This window comes from Sesamum indicum, linkage group LG13 (assembly GCF_026168435.1).
Source record: "Sesamum indicum cultivar Baizhima isolate 11 linkage group LG13, ASM2616843v1, whole genome shotgun sequence".
NCBI lineage: Eukaryota > Viridiplantae > Streptophyta > Magnoliopsida > Lamiales > Pedaliaceae > Sesamum > Sesamum indicum.
Window position 1 is genome coordinate 5,632,775 of NC_142669.1, and position 19,508 is coordinate 5,652,282.

The window sequence follows — 19,508 nt, forward strand, 5'->3', positions numbered from 1 at the left end:
GAGTGGAATGAAAGATGTTTCATCTTCCAAAGAAAAATAACTCTATTTATTTGTCAGTTTTCTTATTTAACTATACCTTTGTTGGAATAGGTTAGCAGCAAGTAAATGTTGATAGAATAGATGACTAGAAAGCCGATTAGATTGGGTTTTCATAATCTATTTTTGACAATTTTGATGTAATGTAATATTTATATTTTCAATAGCATAATATTCAATCAATGGCATGATTCTTTGTTGTGTTTACTTTATTATGTTAATTCTTTCTTAACTTCACAAGAAAGACAAACTAAATGGTTAATCCAGAAAGTTAGGTTGCGCATTAGTTGGTAGCCATCGAACTAACTTCTACCGATTGGTCTGAAACGTTTCAGGTCGAGGACCTCGAGACAAGCATCAAGTTTCTTACAGAGACTTGCATTAAGTGTTGCATTTGTGTTTCGTCGACAGGAGATGTAGGTCGTCTATGCAGTATATAGTGAGTTGGTTGGCAAGGTAGTCGACTAATTGAGCTTACTCGTGGGGATCGCCATATGAAGGCTTCTTAAGGTTGGTCAGTATGATTGAAATTTCCGACTATGATAGTTTGAGATTAGTCCCTGGACTTGAGGAACCATAGCAGTCACATAGACATGATAGTTGTAGCTTAGATCTTGTGACCAATGTCAATGTCAAAAGATACGATCATTATAAGCCTTAACTAGTGTAGTCAAAGTGTGTAGTGAGAATAGTGCATTACAAGATAGAATTTGTACCCTAGTAGTATTATGATAGTAGCATTTCCTTTATGCTCTGAAATCCATTTTTCGTATAATATGTGGCCACAATGACTGAATCAATGGGATAGGTTTCTCTATGACAATTCAGTAGAGTAAACGAGAGGTTTTGAGTTACTAAGTATATATGCTTAGTCCAGGATGGGACCCGCTCCTAATTCCATGCCCTAAACTAAGGTTTGAAGGACCATACTCATATGAATTCAGTTGACTAAATGTTCATATTATTCACCTCATCTCTAGTGCCACGAAATGTTGCTAGACAGGCTATTCTAATTATGAGATAGTAAAAAATAATTAATTTAATTTAATTTAATTAATTATTTTAGGAACACACTTATGTCTAGCTTAATGTGAATCTAAAGAGTGCCACCCTTATCATCGCACCGTGATGGAATTAATTTAGAATTAATTCCGGAAGATAGAGATTAATTTGATTTGATTAAATTAATTTATTAAGTAGAATAAATGGATGAATATTTTATATAAAATCCATAGGTTGGAGTTTCCCACATTCAATTTAATTTAGATCCATTGAACATGGGACTTGATTTATTGGAGCCTAGTGTACTTTAGACCAATCCCATGACCCAATTTGACCTTATCTAGGTCAAATAATATGTTGGTTGATTTTAGGAGAGAGGGTGCACAAAATTTAGACTTTGGAAGGCTGAAATTATCGGCTATGGGTTGTGAGAAGAGAGGTTGGAAAGGCTAGGTCTTATCTCTCACCCACACTTTACTCACGAATTTGAACCCTCAATCTCTCTCCATACTTGTTCCTTTGGTTATTGAAAATAAAAAAGAAATGAAGAGAAATCGAGGTCGTTAACCTAAAACATTTTCTCAATTTTTTTTTCTTCCCTTTCCCAGTCTTCCTAGCAATTGATAGGGAAGACTCCCTGGTGATTATAGTGAACTAATTAGAGGGTTTTAAGGTTGAAACCTCGTGGGGAAAGATATGGTTGAAAAGGGAACAACACTTGTAGCTGCTTCAAGAAAACAACAAGGCTAAAGTTCTCATTATGGTATTGTGCCTCTAGTTTTTTGTTTATAGTACACTGAGAACGTCCGGGAATGATCAAGGGTACATCTCTTGATTGGGTATTAATATATTTAATTTGATAATTTTCGAGTTCTCGCACTTTCCGGGCCGATACTCTTCCTTCAAGTGGGTTGTCCCCTATCATCTATGGTACATGACAATCTTTTTCAAAATATTGTCTACATAATCAATAAAGTAAAATTCATTTTGCCATTCTTGGCCATGCTTACTTATGGCTTTGTATGCATGTCACGAACAAAGCCCACAAACTATCAAAAACAATAAAGTGCATATGATAACAACCATGAAAGCAACTTTCGAGTCTGGATTTAGAATATTCCAAGTTGAGAGCCCCGTGACTGGGCATTGAGGGTTCTATTTAGATTTACACTAAGTAATTTATTCATATGATGGGTGTATTGGTTCATTAATTACAAATGTCTGACTTCAATACATTACTAGTGGGTGATTGACAAAAAGTTTTCAAGACGACTGAACTAACTTGCAAGCAGTTGTCCTATGGAGGCCTATTTGAGTTGATCGATAAAACTTGAATTCTTTAGCTTTGATAGTACAGTATTTACACCACGAACTTGAGGATCTACATTAGCATCATGCATTGGGCTACTGTGTCTTGATATTGGAAAATGGTGATTGTGTTTTGAAGCGGTCACTATAAGACACGTATTAATGCAGTCAAAACACGTATAGAGGCTAGTGAGTTAAAATATAGAATTCATAGTCTACAATGATATAATAGCGATCTCCTATATTTTTGAAGGCCTGTTCAACTTTGGAAAATCTGTGGCCATGGTTGACGATCAAATAGAAATAAAGTTTTTTATGTTTATCAAGGGAGAAGCATAATTGGAGTTGATATATAGATGTTTAATCTGTGATGGGAATCGATATCCAAATTTCATGCCCTAGACTAAGATCGAAGAATGGCGAGTGAAGGATCCTACAAGTTCACCCCATATTCACATATTCTCTAGTAGCTTGAATTGTTCCTAGACAATTGGACATGAATTAAATTAATGGGATTAATCATATCCAAGCCCAATCCATCATGAGCTAAGACCTAGTGCACCAAGTGTAACTTACGCATTGGATTGACGAATGAATATCAAATTTGGATAGTTGCCCAAAATGCTCGACTACATGAGGAATATTATTCAAATTACCCATGTGACACATGAATATGTGCCATTTAATATTTATTATATCCACCAACAATAGTGTTTTGTGACTATAGTTATTATTACCCACACTACAAACTCCAAAAAAAAAAAGGTATTATTGGGACAGTTTTTGGATACGGCAAATATTTGTCGCAATTTTTGTTGCAAGTTGGGACGAGTCAAGATAAATTTGGAATGGAAAGTCTTGCTCTGGCACCTACTGTCAATAAAAAATTCGACTCAAATTCCGTCCAAAAATTGGACAAACGAAAGTAATCATACGGAACCATCCCAAATGTTGTCCCAAACTTTTGGTGAATAATAGTTCGAAACCAGGTGTGTGACATCATGCATACTGTCCAAAATTTGGCACGACATTCGGGATGACTTCAAATTTTCTTTGGATGACCAGAAAGAGGTCTATTTTTTTGACAAAATATTTTTCCGAATGTCGTTTCAAATAAACATCCCCAAATTGGTCCTAACCGGGTGCGGATTAAAATTTCAAAAATCACAAAAACTTGAGACTGTTTCTTGAAGGGTGGTTGGGATGGTTGTTCCTCCGTCATCCCAAATTCCTTTCCAAACATGGCATCCCTTTTCATCTTTTAATAATAGTCTAATTTTTCAAATACGATATATTGATATCCGTAATATGAATTGGCTTGAAATTTCATGTAAAGTAATACAACGTCAATGTGATCATATCTAATGATCAGACCAAAAATCGGTTAATTCCATCCCATGATTTAGTGTAATGATGGTTGACAACAACAACAGTCTCATAAGTATCAACATTCAATTATCGTATTCCTTCTTAGCAAACATATGATAATTTTTTCTTTTAGTTTTTAGGAAATACAATTGGATTTTTAATTACACCCTTACACAATTAGGTGTTATAGACGTATTTTTCCTAACTTTTCAAATTGATAAACAACTTTAGTAATAGTCTAATTTTGTGACTGTGATATCTCAATATTTGTATCTGGATTTCGTTAAAATGTCATGTAAAGTAATATGACTTGAATGTGATTATATCTAACAATCCAATTTAAAATAAGATAGTTTCTTCAAAGATTCAGTATAACGATTGTTGATTACAAGAACGATCTTTTAAGTATGAACATTCACTTATCGTATTCATCCTTCACAAACATATGATATATAATATATATATATATATATATTACTTATATTTATTACAATTCAGTTGTAACACTAATGTTAATATTTCATTATAGACATTTAGGTGAGCTAGGCATATTTTTTAAAATTTATTTATTTGGAAATTATTTTTCAATAAGTATAGGGAAATTTACTTTTGAAAAAATTCAATTTAACCCAAATAAAATTTAGCCAAAATAAAATATTTCAGAAAATAAACACAAATATAGAAAATCTAATTTTTCAAAGAAAGAACTTGCACAAGATAGCCCGTGGAAGCGCTGGGCGTGCGCCTGTGTGTTGTCGCCTTGCTTGCAAGAACGCCAGCGGGCGCTGTCGGTAGGGCAGGAACGGCCGTACAACTCCATTTTATAAATTTGTTTTTAAAAATTTCTGGAATTAAAAATTGAAATAAAACTATGCATTTATAGAAAATTCAATTTTCAAAAAATGCATAGATATCTATACACATTTTCTAAACACACAACCATGCTTCAAAGCCATTAACATGCTTTCCAAAAGCATATTAAACACGTTGTTAATACTCAGCACATAATACCATGTAAATCCTAAAGCCACAACACCGAACTAGGCTCTGAGACCACTGAAAGAATCGGTATGGCCCGGGAACGCGCTGGAAGCGTGCAATAAAAAATTATTTAGAACAAATCAAGGGGTGTTCCCTTCGAAATTCCTGGGGGTTTGGTGTTTTTTAAAATGATCATAATCAAAATATAAACATGCTAGACAAGTGGTTAGAGGATGAAACAAAAAGCTTAGAAACAAAAAATGAAACTTTACCTTTTGGTTCTATAGTTGAACAACAACGTGTGTTGTTCCCTTTACGATCTCCCGTTCACCTTAGGATCCAAATTAGAACGCCTCTAATTTGTCCACACCATACTAAGGAAAAGTTATAGTTCATTTTCTATTTCTAGATAGAACAAAGAGCAAGAAGAAAAACAACTCCAAACTAATAGTATTGATTAGTACTTTCCGAATGTTTTATGTTCTAAATTGAATCCCAATTTAATATAGAACAAAAAGGAGAACATTTTTGGAGAGAAAAGAGAGCAAAAGATTCGTGGTTTAGGTTGTTAGTTATACATGATATGTGTGTAATTTTGTATGTTACATACAATTGAATTCAAAATTCAATAACTACCAAGTTTGCCTCCAAGGCAACCTGTACACACACATGCATATAACCTTCGAACATGATGAAATAATCACTCCATTATATTCATCATGGTGAGGGGTTTCAACTCCTTCTCAACTTGCTCCAACTTCTATCAAATGGGCTTGGACTTCAAGAATGGACCGGACTTGATTTAATCAAACTAAATTAAGCCCAACCAAAGTACATTGGACAGTAATGAACTAAATTAATTTTAGCCCAAGTAAGTTTAAAGATTTATTTAATCTAATTAAATAAATCTAAGTCCAAACTCTAATTAATTGATCCAATCAATTAATTAAGTCAACCAAATAAATTAATCCAATTAGTTTAAAAGTGTTATGCCCAAAATTAATTAATCTAATTAATTATTTCTTGAGCCATCCATCAAATAAATGATCCAATCATTTATAAATATTATCCTTGAATTAATTTAATCGAATTAAATTAGTTCGTTTCTTCTCGAATTAATTCTAAATTAATTCCACCAATTCCATAGTGATTTGTATGTGACTCTTTAGTTTCACCCTCAGCTAGACTTGGGCATTGTGTCGATCACAAATAATTAATTAAATCTAATTTAATTAATTATTTCCAATTAAATATTAATTAGAAGTGTTCGTCACCATAGATGGTAGTCTAGCAATAGTCCATGGCACTAGAGACTAGGTGAATGTTTGCGTGAACGTTTAGCTCTCTAGTTCCAAACAGGTACGATCCTTCTGTTGATCATCTCAAGGCCTTAGTTTAGGGCATGGAACTGGGAGTCAATTCCCATCCTGGACTAGGCAACTATGTTGAATACTTGAAATGTGTTTACTCTATTGATCGACAAAGGAAACCATTTTCTATTCGACCAATCGCTATGGCCATAGACTTAAAAATTCTAAACCATCTCAAAACGCATAGAAAATATTTTCATTATATACTGATAGGGGACGGATTCTATCTTGAAATCCACAATCTTCAATACATAATCTAACTACACTAAAAAAAGCTTATAATGACCAAATCGAAGACAGTCATTTCTCGCCAGATCAAAGATATAGCCATCATATGCATGCGACTGCCATGATTCCTCAACTCCAAGGACTAATCTTGTACTATCGGAGCCGTGAATTCAAGTCATGCCGACCAAGCCTCCAAGGCTTCCATATGAGGATTTCCTTGAGTCAGTTCAATTAACTAACAACTTTGTAAACTAATCCACTAAAATTGCATAGACATCCCATGTCTGTCGCCGATAAAACACAACACTCATCCAATGAATACAAGACTTTGTGCAAGTCTCTATAGGACTCTCGATGTCCAGTTTCACGGTCCTCACTCTAGAATGTTTCAGACCAACCATCAGAAGTTAGTTTCGTAGCTGTCATCCAGTGCGCACCCCAACTACATGGGTTATTCAATTGGTCTGTGGGCATTTGTTGTAATGTTAAAACATTGTTCAATATAAATAGTAAGCACAAAAAACACATGGTGCCACAGATGAATGCTTACTACATTATCATCAAGATAATATCACATTATAAAGATTGCTAAATGGTTCCCAACGCTGTCAAACCAATTGATTTTCTGGTGACCATTACTAAGAGAAGTAACCACTCCATTATCTTCATCATGGTGAGAAGTTTCAACTACTTCTTAACTTGCTCCAACCTCCCTCAAATGGGCTTGGACTTCAAGTATGGACCGGACTTGATTTAATCAAAGTAAATTAAGCATAACCAAAGTCTATTGGACAATAATTAATTAAATTAATTTTGGCCCAAGTAAGTCTAAAGATTCATTTAATACAACCAAATAAATCTAAGCCCAAACTCTAATTAATTGATCCAATCAATTAATTAAGCAAAACCAAATAAATTCAATTAATTTAAAGGTGTTAAGCCCAAAATTAAATGATCCAATTAGTTATTCTCGATCCATCCATCAAATAAATGATCCTATCATTTAGATATTCTCCTTGAATTAATTTAATTCAATTAAATTAATTCATTTCTCTCGAATAAATTCCACCAATTTCATAGTGATTTGTGTGTGACCTTAGGTTCACCCTTGCAAGAATTGGACATTGTGTCCAACACAAATAATTAATTAAATCTAATTTAATTAATCATTTTCAATTAACCATTAATCGAAAATGCCTGTCACCACGGGTAGCCATCTTGCAACGGTCCATAGCACTAGAGACTAAGTGAATGTTGGCGTGAATATTTAGGCTCTCGAGTTCGATACAAGTACGGTCCTACCATTGACCATCTCCTGACCTTATTCCAGTACATGAAATTGCACGTCGATTCCCATCATGGAACCAGGCAACTTTGTTGCGTACATGAGATGCGTTTACTCTATTGATCGACGAAGGATACCATTCCCAATTCGACCAATCGCTATGGCCATAGACTTAGAGAGTCTAAAGCATCTCAAAGCGCATAGAAGATATGCCCATCCTATACTGATAAGGGACGAATTCTATCTTGAAATCTACCATCCTCAATACATAATTTGATTATACTAGATAAGACTTATAATGACCACATCGAAGACATAGTCATCTCTCGCCAGATCCAAAAAATATAGCCATCATATGCATGTGACTGCCATGATTCCTCAAGTCCATGGACTAATCCTGTACTATCAGAGCCAAAAAATCAAGTCATACCGACCAAGCCTCCAAGGCTTCAATATGACTATTCCTACTAGTCAGTTCAATCAGTTAACAACCTTGTCAACTAATCCACTAAAATTGCATAGACATCTTTATTTATTGTCAATGAAAAATGGCACTCTTCCAATGAATGGAATACTTAGTGACAGTCTCTATAGGACTCTCGATACCCAGTATCGAGGCCCTTGACTCGAAACGTTTCAAACCAACCCTTAGAAGTTGGTTTCATAGCTGTCAGCCAATGCGCAGCTCAACTTCATGGTTTATTCAATTGATCTGTGGGCATTTGTTGTGATATTAAAACACTGCTAAACATAAATAGTAAGTACAACAAGCACATGGTTCCACAGATGAATGCTTACTACATTCATCAAGATAATATCACGTTTATAAGGATCGCTAAATGGTTTCCAAAACTGCCAATCCAATTGGCTTTCTAGTCACATTATGAATTATTTTTTATTATCACATAACTAGGAATAACTGTTAGCATGGGCGGCCATCTAAAAATAGTCCATGGTACAAGAGACTGGGTGAATAATGGTATGAATATTTAGTCTCCAAGTTTCATACAAGTATGGTCCTACTGTCAACCGACTTCCGGTCTTAGTCTAGGGAATGGAATTGACCATCAGTTCCCATCTTTGACTTGGTATCCATGCTACATACTCAAAATGTATTTAGTCTATTGATCGGCTTCATAAATTCCTTCCCACTCAGTCCAGTGCTATAACCATAGATTATAGAGTTTAAATTGTCTCAGAGCGTATAGGAGATCTCGCTGTCACATACTGACAAGGAACAAATTGTTTCTTGAAATCACAATCCTTGCTACATACTCCAATTATACTGGACAAGACTTATAATGAGCATATTTGACGATATAATCACTTCTTTCCAATCCAAGATATAGTCTTTGTATGCACACGACTGTCATTATTCCTTAGGTTCCATGATCAATATTTTACTATCGAAATAAGACTTGCAGTCCTACCGACCAAGCCTACAAGGTTTTTATATAAAGATTCTCACAAATTAGTCAATTACCTAGTCAACTAACCCACTAAAATTGCAAAGACGACTTATGTCTCCTGCAGATGAAACACGACATTAAAATACTTAGTACCAGTCTCTATAGGACTCTCGATGTCTTATCTCGAAGTCATCGACTTAACATATTTTAAACTAACCCTCATAAGTTAGTCTCATATCCTTCGGCCTATGCCCAGCCTAACTCCAATGGTTAAACCATTCTATCTGTAGGCATTTATTGTGAAGTTGAAACCTCGTTCAATGTTAGTAGTAAACACAACAAACACTTTTTCCATTAATGAATACTTATTTTATTGATGATTATATTATTTTGATAAATATTGAAGAACAGTACCCAACCTAATTTGCTTTCTAGTCACTTATTCTGAAATTGGTGTGATATCACCATGTTTTTGCACATCCCTATGCTAGACTTCCACAACTTTTTATATATGAAATTACTTCTGTTGTATTTAGGCACTAATGTGGGTTGTTTTTATGGATGTTTCTTTAATTATGTGACCGTCTATCCTGTTACCAGTTACGAACACATTGTTTATTATGTTGATAAACAGTACTTATGAACTTTTGCATATTACTCTAGTTAATGGGCAAGATTGCTCCTGCCCTTTTCTTTATTTACTATGAATGTTATTTTCTTTAGTGCTTGAGGTAACATAGTCAAATTATTTATATGTCATTTAGGATGAGGTGAACTAGGTAAATACTAACTTTGATTGCTGCATACTAAATTATGCTTGAGATTGTTGTTGCTCTTACCCTTTTTTCTTTATGTAATTCAATATCTCAACTGTAGAAGCACTACTCAAACACGTGTTCATCCTCGGTGATACACACTTAAATCTAGGATTCTTCACCATGTTAGGAACCTGCGTTGGTTAGTAGCCATTAGTGATGAGTCGTGTCTACAAGACCTATGTATAGATCGTCATGCTTCGATCTTTGTGTTATCTTTTGGAACATTTCAGTGGAGTTTCTAGGATTAAGCATGTAACCTTCTCAAAACAAGTGGTCATATTCGTAACTATTATTTCCCACCACAAAAATAATTGTGTGGTCAAACACGAGTTCATAAAATCTGCCCGGACAGTGACCAAGCATTTTCATGATATGCTCAACAGCATTTTAAAAATGCATACCATTTTCTTGGAAATCCGGTTCCAATCATAGCGGATTTTCCCAACCCCAGTTGGAGATGGTCTAAGGTAACTTTTTGCTTGTTATAATAAATGATTAGTTCTAGCTTGATACATGAAGGTTCCAACCGTTGCATGCTTCTAGAAATGTAATGTTGCCATTTATGGAAATTGTTGTAGGGTTGTTTAGGTGCTCAGGATGGAACATTCATTGAAGTTAGAGTCCCTGAAGAGGTCATTTACGCACTTGGAACGGTCAAGTAGCCATCAATGTCCTTAGGGTTTGCAATCCAAGCACCCAATTTATATATGTCCTCACCAGTTGGGAAAGTAGTGGAGATGATAGCCGTGTTTTACACTATGCGATCCACAGACCCAATGGTCTCTAAGTGCCTTTAGGTATACCACATGTACTAGTATAATATAGCAACATTACATATTAATCATGCAGTATAATGAACAATTAACAAAAACTTTTATTTTGTAATATTAATAAGTGACTTCATACACCAATATAATCGCCTTGATGAGTAGATCACTCTCTCTTAAACAATTGGAAGTTTTATCAATCGGAGAAGATGGGCTAACTCCTTAACGGCCGCCACCCTTTTCCGTCGATTCGTCGCCGTCACGCCACCATACGATCGCGGACCACCTCCATTCAATTCCTCTTGTCACTGTGAGTTGTTTGAGACCAAGCCCATTGAATTTCTTTAACTGTGCAAGGAGTTCTCGCCATTTTCGCTCTCGCGGCGTCGCTCCACGTCGGACCTCCGATTCGCAGCCGTCCGACGGTTGTTTTCTGCCAGAGATACACCACTGGAACCGCCTCTTCATGGCGGAGCTTCCTCTCTGGTCAGTTTCCGCCATCGGAGACTCTGAAAAGACGGCCAAAGCAACAACAACAACGGGCTCCTCCACCGTCAACCGAATTTACTCTGGTTTGACCGAGTTAACTCGGTCAACTCACCCTGTCAACCCTGTGCAGCAGGCAGCAACTCGGCACTCGATGGTTCATCTTCCGAGAAGAACGTTCACTGAAGATGTCGTCCTTCACAAGCCTCGAAAACCGCACCAACAGCGTCCCATAAATTTTTTCTTGTAGACTCGACACTGCCCTCTGTCGGTGCAGTCTTCACTAATGAGAAGGGTCCTACATTGGTATTCACAGAAGCGGAGACAAAAGCCCTTGTAGCTCCCTTTCGATTGGCACTAGTTGGAAAATTCTCCCATGGAAAACCTCTATATCGGCACCTGCATCGCCTTATTGCCGGACTGGGAGTCAAAGGTGCATTTACTGTCAATATGATCAATGCCAAGCATGTGCTTATTTTACTCTCCAACGAATCCGACTTCTCCTATTTATCGCTAAGAAGAATTTGGCACATTCAAGGATTTCCGATGTGCATTTTCAAATGGACACCGACATTCACACCGACTCAAGAATCCTCTACTATTCCGGTTTGGGTATGTTTTCCTGAACTCCCAGCTCATTTGTTTCATAAGGATGCCCTATTTGCTATAGCAAACATGATAGGAACACCACTTCAAATCGATGACTGCACTCTCAATCAATCCAAGCTCTCTAAAGCTAGACTTGGCATTGACATTGATCTTACCAAGCCACTTGTGAAGGGTTTTGACCTACAAATCAATGGAGTCACAATTCATCAGAAAGTGGAATATGAACAGCTTCCAAAATACTGCAACCTTTGTAAACATGTCGGCAACGACAACTTGGAGTGCTACACAATGGGCAATGCCCCCCGCCCCCCGCCCCCCTCTACGAGCCAAGCAGTCGAAAGGTAAGGAGACAATGGGAACGGAGGAATAGGTGGTGATTGAGACAGCTAAGGCATTTGGGAGAGTTGAATGCTCCCAAAAGCAGGTACTCTACTAACCTCTCTAATGACAATGTGGACAGTGGTAAACATGGCAATGACTTTGGTGAAATCGAGACGTCGGGTGTTAATTGTGACTCGAAAGTGGAGAATGATGTGCATATTGATAACGCTAACTGCATTGCACACGATGATAATATGCCAACTATGGTTAGGAAGCATCGCATTTCGAATAACATTGCGGATGAAAATGTTGTCTCTGTTGATGTTGCTGACACTACCAGTGATAATGATAAAACGGAGGAGGATAATTTGGAGTATAAAGTAGCTGATGGAAATTGGACACATGTGAAAAATACTATCATGCTACTCGAATAGAACGCAGAGGAGGATTAGAATTCAGAGAATTCAGAAGAGGATCTAAATTCAGAGAATTCAGAAGAGGATCAGAGTTCAGAAGAGGGAGAGATTATGGACAGCAATGCCAGGTATTTGAAGATTCGCGACCTGATCCGCTTGACCAATTGCAACCCACTTGATATAGAATCCTTAGAGCAGCTGTTACAGGAGCTGGTCACTCTGACCAGACTGCCCAGAAATCAATTCCCTATGAACGAGCAACCGGATTACCTGCTCAAGAATTCAGAGGAGAAAAACTGAATGATGAAACAAAGGAGCAACTCTTGTGGCCCAAGAATTCGGACAAGGCAAATCAAAAGAAGATGGCTGCGGAAACTCAAAATATAATGTCGTTAGAAGAAATTGTTACAATGTAAAGGAGTAGTACTCCTCCGTTTATGATTTTATTGCAGTAATGATGAAGTGATAGATGTTAGTTAAATTTCAATGAAGAAGGGACGGGGACCCCGAAAAGCTACCCCACCTTCGAGTGTTTAAAAAAAAAAAAGTGACTTCATGGTTATCTAAATGTGTCTTCGTGTTATAACGGGCAACTACTATTTATGTGACAATGGTTATGCAAATGATGAAGGCTTCTTGAAACAATATAGTGGTATTCACTACCACCTATGAAAATGGGATTCTGGTGCAGGGGGGCCTCAAAACCAAGAAGAGCTCTTTAACTTGAAACAGTCATCGACACATAATGTCATAGAGAGAGCTTCAGGATTTCTAGAAATCCGATGGGGAATACTACTTAGCCAGTCATTTTAGCCTGTTAGAGTCCAAAAATAGGATAATCCTAGCATGTCGCCTTCTATATAACTTCTTACAAGATGAAATGTTGGTGATCCTTTAGAACTTGAGATGGGATGCAAGTGACGGCGGTCTGGAAACTTATGTGAACTGCGTGTGGACTATTGAGACCAGTACCGCTATACTTCTTGGCAGATGATTTGGCTAGCTCTATGTATAATGAGTGGTTGAACCGGCAGTGGGAAGAAATAGATTAACTATTATTGTATTCGCAATTACTAAGCTAGAGTTTTCCCGTGATGTCATATGTCTCTACTTTTGTATGCTATGCTATCCATGACGTAGTTTATATGTTTGTCCTTTGTTTTCAATTGTTGTTTTCTTTGTTTGTAACATAACATAAGGGCACACACACTATGACACGTTTTCTACACAATGACATGTTATGTGCATATATAGTGTAATAATATATTTTGGCCATACATGTGTGCTCATGGTGTTATTCACACGGTAAGTATCCATATTTTGCTATGGAATTAGTTGTGGCAATAAGTGGGGCATATTTATTAGGTGCGCACAGTAGTATGGATCCCATTTAACACCCACAAATCAACAATATACTATGAATATATGTTTCTTATCATTATTATATCACTGCAAGAAAAGGCAGGACTTGGGACGGGTTTTGGAACGGTTTTTTTTTTGTGTTTGGAATGGCTTCAGGATACAAAACGTATTTGAAGCGGATTTTAGAACGGTTCAAATTCAAAATCCGTCCTGACAGACAACATTACAAAAATTTAGGAACAGTTTTGGCAAAATTGTTCTTATTTGGGACGAGAACTGTAACAGTCATTCAAAACTCTTATTCATTTTGAATTTGTAAAAGTTATTTTTATTTTTTGAATTGGAATGGTTTGGGGTGGGTCTTGGAACGGCTGGAATTAATTTTTTCAGAGAACTTTTGGAATGGATATTGTAATACTCGTGCCTAAATTTTAGAACTATTTTTATTTGTATATGTGATAAATCTAGGATCGATTAAGTCCCCTAAAAGTTAAAATTATCGGAAAGTAGAATTATTTAGTATTTAAACTAAAAGAAAACACAACAAGACGAGTAGATACGTAAGGTTGTCAAGAGCTTACAATAAATTGCAAGTTTCTGATCCCTGTTGTAGCCGTTTGCGATGTTAGGATCGAGATCATGCGACGCATAGAAAGATGTGTAATAGTTTAAACACAAAAAGTCAATGGATCCTTTAAGCAAGTCAACTTCATCAGGTTCGAATTGTAGAAGATTATCGGCAGAAACATTATCTATCATATTTTGGGAATATCTACCATTTAATACATGCTCCAAGAACCTGAAATTAAACCAAATCATTAGGACGAAACCTAATTAAAATTCAAAAAAAGCTAAAAACAGAATATATAAATACATATATTAATGACAAATTATGTCAACCAAAAATCGAAAATATGAGTAGAATATGGTATATTAACGACCGTTGCTTCTACATAATTATAACTAGACCAAAATTGCAATTTTTAGATGTATCTTACCACCCCAACATAAAATCACGTGCTCTTACACCAGCCTTTCTGTCATCTTCATCATCTTTATTTAGCGACTCAAACTAGCAGGAAACAAGTGCTATTCCTATCTGGCCATTATGCTGTGCCTGAAGTTTTACATCCCATTTTAGCAAACTCCAATAAGACAAAAAAAAGAATAATGATTGAGATATGTTGTCAACATTTATAGTACGAAAAAATTATAATTTTGATCCTTCAATTAAAAATTATGGTATTTTTAATTCTGTACGAAATTATTTTTACAATTTATTCTTGTTACTTTATAATTTTGATATTTTTTATCATTTTCTGGCCAACTTGGCGGGAAATCTAGTCCCTCAAATAACATGCAAGACAAAAATGTCAATTTCCCTAATTTATAGGGCTAAAATGGCAAAGTCCCCTAAGTTACAAGATTAAAATTGCAGTTTAATTGGGTCATGTGTAAATCACATGCAATTTTTCGATTTAAAATGATGAAAATTTTCAAATTTTTAAAATTACCGGACAATATTATGAAAATCAATTTCTGCAGTACAAAAAATAATACGCCCATAAATTACTGGTCTGAAATGACAACTTATTCCTTATAGTACACATACCTTAAATTTGGTCTGGTATGATTGAACTATTGTTGCATGAGAAAGGAGCAAGTTTTTTCCTACAGTATATACGTCTTTGGTTGGAGTTGACAATGTCGGAAAGCCGTTAATGTTTTATTTTTTATTTTTATTTTTATTTTTATTTTTATTTTTTTGCGAAAGCCGCCTGTGCCTAGGCGGGGGGTTTGGCCGTTAATGTTGCTTCTGCCTGATTCCTCGTTTAGGGTTTTCTTGAGAACGCAACTTTCTAGTCTAGATGAGAGTCCGTATGTGGTCTCGATATAATCATGATGAAAGGCGTCGTTACGAGTCCATATAAGGTTGCTCCGTTGCATTGTTGTAGGCCCTCTATAAGGAACAAAATCGTACTTTATGGGTTCATCGTCGACAGCTATATAAGAAGCAATCCGGTTGTCTGATAGACCTGAACTCAAGAATGTTTCAACATAAGTTGTATTCATGTATGAACCAGAAGCTGGAGGAGGAGGAGGAGGAGGAGGAGGCGAACTGGCAGCGTCGGGTGGGAATATGCATGATACATATCCATTAACACAGTACATCCAGGGCTCGTTCAGTGTTATCCAGTATTTCACTCGATCACCGAATTCTCAAAAGCATAGTTCCCAAAAATCACGAAAGTCGTTTTTAAAACAAGATATCATATATTAAGAAAAAAATAAAATAAAAGAAATTCAAGAATATTATTGACATAATAAAAGAAATTGGTGCAGTAGTATCAGAAACTGTCGTTTGTGAGCAAAAAGCGCACTCCTTTTTATATCAATAGTGTCAAAATTATCATTTTGTATCTATAACACCTCTTTTGGTTATAATGGGTATCAATAGATGGAAGTTAAGCCAATTTTTTTAAGAAATGTGGGAGTTTTAGTTGGCAGTTGAATTAATATAAAATTTGAAAAGTTGAATAAGTTAGTTATCTTATGAGTTTAAAGGTATTTTTGGCATCACAAAAATGGGTGCAGCGGCATCGACAAAGCCACCATTTTCTGTTTTATAGCACCCATTTTCTTTATTATAATAGTAGCCGTTGTAGCATGCCATTCCTCCATATATATAATAATAATATTTCACGTTTTAAATTGTATTATAAATAAGAGTAAAATGTATAAACCAATACATTAGGTTTGAAAAAAAGAAAGAAAGAAAGAAAGAAAATTTAGTGGGGTAGTGTCATATATTAACCATTGTTTGTGAGTGTAGAGATCTTTTATTTCTTATATTAACTAATCGTTAATGTTCCTCTGTGTATATAGTAAATAATCTTTCACGCTTTAAAAAATATTATATAAATAAAAGCAAAATATATAAACCAATACATTACATTCAAAAGAAAATAAAAAAAAAACTATTTTATTAGTTAATGTAAAATTTAAAAAGTTAATAAATTTGTTATCCTAACAGTTGGATGGCATTGTTGGCTTGATGTTGTGGTGTCATTGATGTTGTTTATGAGTATTGAGAATCTTACTCTTTATATTTGTTTAGATATAGATAGATGACGAAATTTTAAACAAGCACCCTCTCGTGAAATATACTTGTAATTTCACAAAAAAAACTTTTAGATATATTACATTAACACCCTTAATGACGTGTATTTCTAATTTTATAAAAAATAAAAATATTTATAATTTAGATCAAATTTTAAAAGACGTGAGACAAATTGAGTAGATGAAGTTATACAAGAAGTTGAGTAGACAAATTGAGACAAATTGAGTAGACAAATTATATTTACAATTATACAAGAAGTTGAGTAGATGAAGTGAGACAAATTGAAACTGAAGTGCTTACACAATGTCTTGACTTAAGAAGCCACCATACTCTTGTTCCAAAGCATAAGGAGTATCCCAGTGAAAGAGAGTCACATAGGGCTCCATTTCTGCATCAAAGGGTCATATATATAAATAAAACAAATAAACTTACAACAGCTCAAAATATTATTTAATTATTTTTTTTGAAAAATTTAGAAGTTAAATATTTAGAACTGATATATATATATATATGTATATAATTATAAAGTTCAAACTCAACCAAAATCTTTGCGAGTGTTGATATATCATTGTAGAAGTCGATTCCTTCTCTATTGATAGCAAGGCAAAGTTTTCCACCTGAAAGCACATACGCAAGAATAAGAAATTATTCTCTTTAGGTCAATACGTCAAATCATGAAAACTTATATTTTTTGTCTTATAACTTAAATAGGTACTTTTTTAGTTATATTGCTTAATTATGAGACTACAAAAAAATAGTCTCGTGATTTTAAAAAATCTCACTTTCAGCCATGCTACCAACTTCTGGGCTTGAAGTCTTTTTTAGAAGCATATTATATTGACATATATTTTGATCTTGTAACTTCTTAGGGTAGCAATTTTCGCCCAACTTTGAAAATATTTTTGCGAATTTTGTCCTGAAACCGCAAAAGTTAAAAATATATATATGATTAAATGGCTACCCTAGTAAGTCACATGATCCAAATGCCAAATACTATAATGACAGGACAAAATGCAATGAAACTAATTTATGTTAGGAAATTAACGAAATTTTGAAAGATAATGGCCATGTGATGGACTTGCACATGATATATTTTTTTGTCAATTTTTTTGATTGAAATTGACAGGAGGATTGAAAATGAGACCTTTGCAAGTTATGAAACTATTTTCAAAAATTTTTGAGCAATGAGACTGAAAATATATTTTACATTATGACACCAAAAATGCAATATCCCTTACCAAATTATCTAATAAAATTGTCACACATATATACATACATATATAAATATGTGTGGTATTAATTACTTTGTTTTCAAAACCAAATATTGTAATATTTGCAAATTAATGTTACCCGGCAATATTCTTGGCCAAGATATCGAAAATCTGTAAGCATCAACCCCATTCTCTTCATCATCTTAATATCTTCCTGCACAGCATAAGTATGCCAACATTTTACTTACCCACTCATCTTGCAATATAATTGATTTTGTATTTTGTATTTATGTAAATAAATAAAAATACACTGAAGTTTGTGTTCTACAAATATATATGTATACATATATATATATGTAAATACTAATTGATCATTTTATTATTACTTTTGGAACACACCTAAATAAAAACCTTAATTTACCTTATATTTCGTGTACATATCGACGGCTACATTCCCATTGGATCCATCCAAAATATTGCCTACCATCCAGAATATAAAGTTTCTTAATAAGCAATAAGATAGTTACAATGACTTTTGTGCCCTTATAATTCTACGTCATCAACCAATGACGTCTAATTAGTTTATGGTTAAAATTGGTATTCAATAAATAAATTCAAACTCATGAATTTAAGTGAGAGAGAGAGAGAGAGAGAGAAAAAGTGACAGACCTGGAGTCCTCAAAGTGAAAACGTCCCAGACACTAAGGCCTCTACCACCTTCTGCAGCACCTCCTTCAATCTGAACATAGAACGCATGTGATATTTAATGATAATATAATTCCCGGGATCATTTCAATCTTCATTCATGAGGTGTAATAAATGTTAAGCCCATATAGCAATATATATATATATATATGATTGAAATTAAACACATCTTAGTTATGCTTCTGAATAATGATGGATGTATATATATAAGAAAAGTTACATATTTGATCCTGTAACTTTAGATTGTTAATATTTTTTATTCTGTAATTTAGTTTATTTACAAATTTAGTTTTTTTTTTTATGAACTTAGTCTTGAATATCACATACGTGGTCTTATTTTTTGACAAATTTAGTCATGTTTTGACAATTTTGGTCATAACAATCTACAGTTACCATGACTAGAAATGAGATCTAATAGAGTATGAATGAGACCAAAATTGTTAATACAAGACAAAATTTGTTAAGAGGCTAAAGAATTCCCTCAAAGAGGATTATTCCCTAGGCCACGTTAAGAATCATTCTATGCGTGTTACCCTCCATCACTTAACTTACACCTTCCGTAAGAAACATAGGTGACTTTCAAGGGAAGTCCACTTACTAGGGACTAAGATTAAATATGAGATGTTTAAAACTTAAATTTGTCAAGAAAAAGAATTAGATGTGTAAATATAATTTATTTGTGTGTGTGTTTGACGGACCTGATAA

The 19,508-nt window shown here is 34.7% G+C and overlaps 1 protein-coding gene across 3 annotated transcripts; it reads right to left on the bottom strand.

The window, feature by feature from the left end:
* Positions 1-14,331: 14,331 nt before the first annotated feature.
* On the bottom strand, positions 14,332-19,231 carry LOC105178808 (putative beta-glucosidase 9). 3 transcript variants are annotated; one of them, XR_002288444.2, is made up of 8 exons: positions 19,197-19,231; positions 18,768-18,837; positions 18,520-18,578; positions 18,238-18,312; positions 17,428-17,504; positions 17,188-17,275; positions 14,765-14,883; positions 14,332-14,565 (listed from the first exon to the last, which is right to left on the bottom strand). XR_002288444.2 is itself a non-coding variant. In XM_088877237.1 (6 exons), coding segments are annotated over exons 1-6 (285 nt in total). In that variant the 5' UTR covers positions 19,200-19,231; the 3' UTR covers positions 17,086-17,274. The 3 variants fall into 3 exon arrangements, 1 of the variants encoding a protein (XP_088733363.1); XR_016063750.1 differs by lacking the exons at positions 14,332-14,565; positions 14,765-14,883 and adding an exon at positions 15,661-15,802; XM_088877237.1 differs by lacking the exons at positions 14,332-14,565; positions 14,765-14,883 and having other exon boundaries at positions 17,086-17,275.
* Positions 19,232-19,508: the final 277 nt, after the last annotated feature.

Excerpts from the sequence above, each read along its gene's own strand:
- LOC105178808 (XM_088877237.1), bottom strand. Across the intron at positions 18,313-18,519 it reads ATATGTACACGAAATATAAG|GAAGATATTAAGATGATGAA; the intron begins GTAAATTAAGGT and ends TATGCTGTGCAG. Across the intron at positions 17,505-18,237 it reads TTGGCCAAGAATATTGCCGG|GTGGAAAACTTTGCCTTGCT; the intron begins GTAACATTAATT and ends ATGTGCTTTCAG.